The sequence below is a fragment of the Onychostoma macrolepis genome, chromosome 01 (assembly GCF_012432095.1).
Source record: "Onychostoma macrolepis isolate SWU-2019 chromosome 01, ASM1243209v1, whole genome shotgun sequence".
Taxonomy (NCBI): domain Eukaryota; kingdom Metazoa; phylum Chordata; class Actinopteri; order Cypriniformes; family Cyprinidae; genus Onychostoma; species Onychostoma macrolepis.
The window spans coordinates 5,411,983-5,420,288 of record NC_081155.1 but is presented as its reverse complement, the minus strand read 5'-3'; the positions used below and the strand labels follow the sequence as shown (position 1 = coordinate 5,420,288).

The window sequence follows — 8,306 nt, the reverse complement described above, 5'->3', positions numbered from 1 at the left end:
ATTTCTGATGACAAACAGAAAAACCTCTTCAGTGTGAGGATTACTGCTGTGACACCAGATGATGGAGGAGTTTATTTGTGTGGAGTTTGGATCAACAGATACTCGTACAGTTACTCCGTTATTAATACTGTTCATCTACACATTATGGGTGAGTAGTACAAACTATCGATCTGATCAATTTTTCATTGCTTTGATTCATATTTTTATGTCGTTTTCTCAGATCACAAATAAAACTTTGAATGTTCACAGATCCATGTTGTGGGGCATCAAAGACAGTACGAGTAAATAGTGGAGAAACGTCTGCTTTCAGCTGTGAATATTCAAAGGATCAAAGATATTTTAGAAAAATAATATTCAAAACAAGAAATGGCATCACTGATGAGGTGATCTCCACTACTGACAAATGGTATCAGAAAGAAAGATTCAGCATTTATGATAACAGATGGGACATCTTCAGTGTGAGGATTACTGCTGTGACACCAGATGATGGAGGAGTTTATTTGTGTGGAGTTTGGATCAACAGACAACCGTACAGTTACTCTATTATTAATACTGTTCATCTACATATTATTAGTGAGTAAAACTAAATCAAATCAAGGTTTTTACAGTCTGTGTTTGTGGCAGATTTGATTATGATTAGATGTGATGTTTATGTTTGACAGATAAATTGAATGTGTATAAAGTGAGCGGCTACTCAGGAGGTCGTCTGATGATCAAGTGTGAACATCCTCAATACAAAACCAAGACAAAATACATCTGTAAAGAATCAGATGGATGTTCAGAGAGGAAGAATCCAGGAGTTCAGGATGAATGGATGGAGAATGGAGATGTTTCTTTATATGACGACACCAGAGCAGGAGTCTTGATGGTGTTTTTTAGAGAGCTGAAAGCTGCAGATGCAGGAACATACAGGTGTGGAGTGAAAGTATCTGACTATACTGAGAGCTTCACTCAACTTCAGCTGAGCGTCAAACACGGTGAGGAACAGATAATACTGAATCTTTAATGTTTGAAATATCAGTTCAGATTTTTATGTTTTATGTAATTTTTGTCCTGGTTTATAGATTCAAAATATCCAAAGATGGTAATTGAATCTGTGTATCTTGGTGAAGTCAGCATCAGCTGTCAGATCCCAGAGGAACATAAAGTTCATTTCTGTAAAGAGGATGATAATCACATCTGTCAGAACATCAGCTCATCTAAAGTGACACAAATGAGTGGTTCATCTGAGAGAAATGAAGAGAGAGTTTTTACAGTGAGCATCAGTAATGTGAGCGTGAGAGATGCTGGAGTTTACTGGTGTGGAGCAGAAACCAGAGACACATATTTGACTTTCATCTCCCTGACCACGAAAATACAGCTCAACCTCATCAGTGAGTCCATTCAGATGATTTCACTGTAAATACAGTCTATTCAGAATAATTTGTGTTAAATGTATGTTTGTTCGCAGTGCCTCCAGGAGTGAGACATGAAGGAGAATCTGTTGAGACTACAACTCGTCCCTTTATGACAGAGATCACAGGTCATCAAACATTACAAACTTAGTTCTATAAATATTTAATGTATATAAAATGTTTTCACTTGCAATTATTCTATAAAATGTGCTTAAATGTTAAAACAGATTTTTATGTTGGAATAGAAAAGAGTAGGAACATACATTTTAATAATTGTGTAGCTATTATGTCATTCATCTCCCGACTGTGTGTTTGTGTTTTATTGTCAGATTTCTCCATGATCATCATTATTAGTGTGTGTGTGATTCTGCTGCTGATCGGAGGATTCACTCTGACTGTGTGGAAATTAAGACACAAGAGACGAGGTGATGTTCACACACACAGTCCAGTTCAGTCTACTGCACAGTTACCCACAATCCTCTCTGATGGGCTCCTGTACGCTGCTGTCAGTTTCCAGAAGCATGAAGAGTCTCTCAGTGACGCTACAGTCAGATTCAGTAAGAATGAGATTCACTCTGATTACGCCGCAGTCAGTCACCGCATGAGACTCAACTAACTTATAACAGATCACAGATCATCGTCTTACCAAGAGTATTTTAAAGACAGACCCTTTTTTGTTTGTTTGTTTGTTTGTTTGTTTGTTTTTTTGCATTTGCTTACATTCACAATTCACAATTACACAAAAATGTAATTAGAATTCAGAATTTAATGTTAAAACAAATGTTTTTATTGATCAGAGTAGTTAAGTTCAGTGTGAGAAACATGAAACACTTTAAAGTTTCCGCTGCTGCTCATGTTGCTTCTTTCAAGTGTTTAAAATAGTTTGTCATGTCAGTTTATGTGAGGTAATGATGAAAACAGGAAATAAAAGCGTGACTCTTCTAGAATATACTCAGGTTTCCACTCCACATATAGAGACACATGCAGCAGCTTTTGACTCGTACAGTTAAGACTCTTTAGTTGAAGCTCTTAAACACACCTTTATGATGAGACACATGAAGTTTGAGAATCATCATTTGTACTCTGTTCAGAGCTGTTAAAACGACTTGTTTTCATCTCTTTGAATATACTGATGCTTTTTGACCTGTTTTAGATTTGTTCATACAAAATATTTACACAGAGATTATAAAGAAGACATCAATAGCATTAAGAGCAGTGCACAGAGAATGAATGAATCTAGTTTTCATACAGATGAGATACCAGATCCCAGAGAAACATCCAGAAATAAAGTATAAGAACATAATTATCTGATTATTATCATGAAAGACTGAGAGAAAGATTCATAGTGTGTGCAGAGGAAAAAGTCTGTAATTTGAATGATATAATTTCATTAATTTTATTTTATATCTTCTTCAGGACAGATTGAAATATTGACATAAACTGTCAACAATTAGGTCATTTAATTTATTGAGAGCATTAATTTGCTTTTTTTGTTTTTTGAAATCATTTGTCATTATTGTCACATTCAAAGACTTGAAAATGACTAATTTTAATCTGATTTTGTCTCAAAGTTTCCTCATGACTACTGGCGGTGTTTTTTTTTTTTTGCGTGATGAACAGGCTGTTTCTGTCCAACTCGAAGCCACAGAAAACAGTTTGACAGTTCAGCATCTAAGTTTAGTTTGACTGTGATGATTAAACAGACAGTGAACAGTGAACAGACTGTGAAGATTATTCAGGAAACCGCAGCGAGACACGAGACTGAACAGAGACAGACAGAAGATGAACATCCATTGTGAACAGAAGACAATAAAGAGCTGCTTATTCAGTAATTCACCTTCAACATTTATTGAAATTAATGAATTGAGAAAAAGACTGAAAAATGCTTATGATCAACGAATTGTCCATGTGTGATTTGACATGTTACTTTTATAATAAGAAATTCTACAAATCACAGAATGATAGTAAAATTATTTACATGTGATACATTTGTATTGTTAAATTTAGTATTTGTTAATGTCACTTAAACAAGCAGCATCTCCAGGTTTACTGTAATACAGTATTTTTATTAAAGAGACTTGCTTGTAAATGTCTCAGTATTGTGTTTGCAGGGTGGTAAATATAACCAGCATTTGATGCTCCAAAGATCAACCAACATGCTGCCTTGTGGTTTTCTTTTGCTTTTGCATTTAAATACTTTCAGTCAATACAAGATGCCCTTTAATAACTTGCAGGTGTGATAAGAACAGAGAAAAGTTGTATTATTATTATTATTTTATTTTTATTTTTTTCCTGTATCCATGGACACAAATGATCCCCTCCATACAAAGTGAGTGTGTGATATATGAAAAATGTTATATTTCAGCTTTTCCTCCAAAAGTTTTTATTCAGGTCATCTGAAATAATTTCTGTTATTATTATGATTATGATGCTTCTATTTGACCTGCACAACATCACAGAGAAGCACATGATCAAAACTGTTTTGCTAACACGTCCTACCCAGTGCCGTCACGAGTAAGGGTGTGTTAGAAAATTTGTACAGATGCTAAAAGCCCCCTTTGTTGTGTGTAACACCGGTCAGTTTATATATATATATATATATATATATATATATATATATATATATATATATATATATATGTATGTATATAGTGTTGGGAAGGGTACTTTGAAAATGTAATAGGTTACAGATTATAAGTTACCCTATTTAAAATGTAATAGTAGTGTAACTTTTTCAATTACTTTATTAAAGTAATGTAACTGATTACTTTCTGATTACTTTTCTAAATTTCTAATGAATGTTTTCAAATGTTAATCATTTTCAAACATTTACACAGGGTTAACCTTATAGTAGTGCTCAACACTGATTACTGTCAGACTTTCAAAATCCTTCATCACTTGAATTAAGATGATTGAATTTGAACACATCCACCACAAAATGAGACTTTAGTACCACCTTTTACTTTGAGATTGATCTGAAGTTCAAAAGAAAGAGTTTACTGATACTGTTTTTGAAACCACACTGTAAAATATTGTGCCGTTAAATAACAGTAATGTACTAGCAGCAGAGTTGCCAGTAATGTACTGTTATTTTACAGCCCTCTACCATTAATTTACAGCTTTTCATTTTTATCATTATTTCAACATATCATTTGAGCCATCATTTGAGAAAATATATTTCTTAGTATAAAACCACAAACACTTTAAATAACTAAAAACATGTCTTTAACTCAAATTGTTTCAGTTCATCATCAGCTACAGCACATGCGCTGGAGCACTTAACAAAAAGATCATCGCTGCTTAAACAACTGCACAGTTAAAAAAAAAAACAAAAAAAAAAACAGCAGAACATCAGTGTTGGTGGCTCATCATTGACTGAAGCATAGGCACCACTCTCCAGAACAACGGTGACCCACAAAACTACATTAAACTAACAGATCTCTCTTGTACAAAAACACATTAATACAGTTCAGATTAATATTTACTCTCCTTATCAGTTCATGACTTTGCATAACTGTTTTCTGTGGACCTTCACTAATATTTCAGTAAAAATAACTTTTTTAGTTTGGTTAATCTGACTGTTACGTTTTACAGTAAATTGCTGTTTTTCTTTGAATTAACGGTAATCTACTGGCAGCACGGTTGCCAGTAAGTTACTGTTTTTCTACAGTTTGTTGCCGTAAATTAATTACAGTTTATTGCTGTTAAATTACATTTCATGCTGTTTTTTTCTCTTCTTACATCTTTAACCCTTTAAAGTCCACATCAAAATCCTCAGTTTTAAATGAACACTTGTAATTTGTGCACACTACAGAGTGTTAGAGTAACACTGAATCAGTGCTGAAGTTAATGAGATAATTCTGTGATTAATTAAGTGATGATTGAGCATTAGTGATGAACAGCTGCTGTTAACAAGCAGAATCACTGACAGAAAGAGAAACACAAGAACAACAACTGACTTCAGCCACAGCTTAGATGAAATCAACTGAAATAAAGAAGACATTAAATCTCTCAAGATCTGATTAAACAACTCCTAAAACAGCATTACTTCACACATTACTAACCAGACTGATGCTATTTCTGTCAGAAGTTCACAGAAATGCAAGTTGTTTTTTAACTACCGTGATGGCGATCAGTGTTTGCTTTAGTTGGGCTCTTGAACCTTGACTTTTTAACATTAACTTGTCTTTGGTTGTTGTAAACATGTGTTTTGGCAAAAAGAAACAAAACAAAATCTGTAATATTGTTAGTTATGTTTTGCTAATGACATAACCTTCATTAAACATTATATTCACTGATTTTTTTCATCAAGTGATGATGTAATAACAGTCTGCTCATTAATAATGATTGGCTCATTATTTTGCTCTGGTTTATGTAAGATTGTTAAAAACCTTACTAAAAATTAAAAAAAAAAAATCCTTCAAAGCGCTATGAACACACACATCAAGGATCAGCATATGAATCTCAACAGTGGTGACTATCAACCAAAATAAATAAACAGATCAACTCTGAACATCAAAAAACATGCTACTAAAACTCAACACAAAAACAAAAGCAATAATAAAAGCAAACAGAAAGAATTACAGAAAATAAGAGGACAATTCAGTGGCATAATTTATTCATGTCACAATGCATGCTGGGAGTCATGGGTGGGTTTTGTACTGTGCTGGTACCCAGCATGCATTGCAGCATGAAGATTTTGACACACCATTGATGTCTGTATGTGTCTTAGTTATGCCGTAGTACTGAAGGTTTTGTGCATAAGATGTTTTACAATTTTTCATAATAGATTGCTTCGTAGCACATATCAGAACATGAAACTAATTTAAAAAAAAACTTCATTTAAAACGGAATAAGGTCAGAGAAGCAGGCAGTTTCGTGATGATTACAAACCAAAAACATTTACTTACAACTTTTTTTTTTTTTTTTGGTTCTTGTTGTTATAACATATGCTTTTTACTAACACAAATATAACAATCAAATCTAACATTAAAAAGCCAAGGGTCAAGAGCCTAACTAAAGCAAATGCTGATCGCTATAATGGTGAGGTCACACAAAATATTTTCAATAAAGTATCTAAATGTCTATTAATTCTCAAGTAATTTTATAGATATGTGGCAGAAATAAAGTCAAACTGTAATGCTGTTTGTGGAGTTGTTTAATCATCCTCTGCTGTTTTATTTCAGCTGATTTCATCTAAAGCTGTGGCTGAAGCCAGTTGCGGTTTCATTTTTCTCTTTTCTCCAGTGATTCTGCTTGTTAACAGCAGCTGTTCATCATTGGCTGAATTCACTCATTAGTGTTCATTCTCTCTGTCAGGTGGACTATATTAGTAAACTCATGTAGGGAATAGTGAATGAGGGTCTGATTTGAAACACAGCCTCTGAGTGTCGACTCTGGGGCTGTTACTTCACAGGACTGCAGAAGGATACTTTCTCGAAAACAACAAATATTACCCAGAATTCATTATTATTTTACGGAATTTTACTATTGTAATGAAAAAACAGGATGTTACTGTCAGAATATGGCCGTTTTTTTACAGCAATTTTTTACATTGCAAATCTTTGTATAACTACAGGAAACACTGCATCTAACGATGCTTTGGAATTTTTATTTAACCTATTAACTGTCACCGTCCACCCTGTGGGACGCCTACCTTTACTTCACTATTTTACAATTAAATCCTAATCTAATCATGACAAACTATATATCGTTGGAAAGGTCTAAGACTCCTAAATAGGTATTTTACCACTTTTTCTGTTAAAAAATTATGTAGGAAAAGTAATAGATTAATTTATGACCAGAGGTGTCAAATCCAGGGTCAGAAAGTAAAAGTCCTGCCATGTGTTTATTCCACCCATGAACTCAGCAGCTGATTTCACCAGAGGAGGAACCAAGACATTCCTTTCAAGTCACAAGCAAGTTTCGAGTCAAATCCCAAGATTATTAAGAGATAATTGAGAGACTTTCTGACCCTGGATTTGACACCTCTGTTTATGACAAGAGTGCACCTGAAAAAAATCTACATCATGACATGAATTCTGACCTTTGTCACAGAAAGTCTTCTTAGTTGCCTTTTTCTCTATCACGAATTAGAAATCATAAGAAATTATTTATCAGTAGAAAACTTAAAATTTCAAAATTCATCCTTTGAAACCCATTTTAAAATCAGACATTGCATTACCATGTAAATGGTACATTAAAATCATGTTACAAAATATTTTCATTCATGAATTATAAAAAAATAAGTTTGGATAGTGCACTATAATGTCTCTGTTCAAAACTGTGGGTGACAGTTAAGGGGTTAATTATTTTTTTTAATTTTATTTTAAAGTTCAATAACCTTTTTTTTTTTTTGGCAAATGGATTACTATTTGTATTTATTTTTACTACAAATTCCATGGTTAAACTATATGGTTAGTATAGGAAAAACCATGGTTAATTTGTGGTTACCATGGTTTAACAATAGTAAAAGATTGTCTTTGGATTTACAGTAAAATCATTGTTAATTTCCATAAGGGTTGTTGTTGTCTGCCCTAGGTCCCCCTAAACCTATTATCAAACAATATGATTATTTGTCTGCTAAATTACTACTGTAAATTTACAGTAGATAATAATTATGTCCTTTAGTATACAGTATTTTGAGTGATGACTGATGAGCAATGGGCTGCTACTGCTTAACTAAGTAAACAGACAAAACTACAATAGCATTTACAGATTAAACCGACCAGCATTTGAAATCCTGAACAGTAATTCTGCTTCTCTGCTCCTCCTGTGCGCTTATACAGTCCACTCAAATCTCTCGCATCGATTACTCTGATCGAAACCGTTTGGAGGAGACATGGAGCACGCGCGCGCTAGCTGAAGCGCATTGCCAGTCACACCTAACCGATTCATGATTTGTTAGAGATG

The 8,306-nt window shown here is 33.7% G+C and overlaps 1 protein-coding gene across 1 annotated transcript in view; it reads left to right on the top strand.

The window, feature by feature from the left end:
• The first annotated feature begins 457 nt into the window (after positions 1 to 457).
• LOC131539420 (polymeric immunoglobulin receptor-like) overlaps positions 458 to 8,306 on the top strand; it is a 46,543-nt gene continuing 38,694 nt past the window's right edge. Inside the window, exons 1-3 of the mRNA XM_058774049.1 lie at positions 458 to 573; positions 663 to 977; positions 1,065 to 1,373. Of these exons, the coding sequence (XP_058630032.1) occupies positions 710 to 977; positions 1,065 to 1,373 (577 nt within the window). The 5' untranslated portion in view covers positions 458 to 573; positions 663 to 709. The remainder of the gene's footprint in view (positions 574 to 662; positions 978 to 1,064; positions 1,374 to 8,306) is intronic.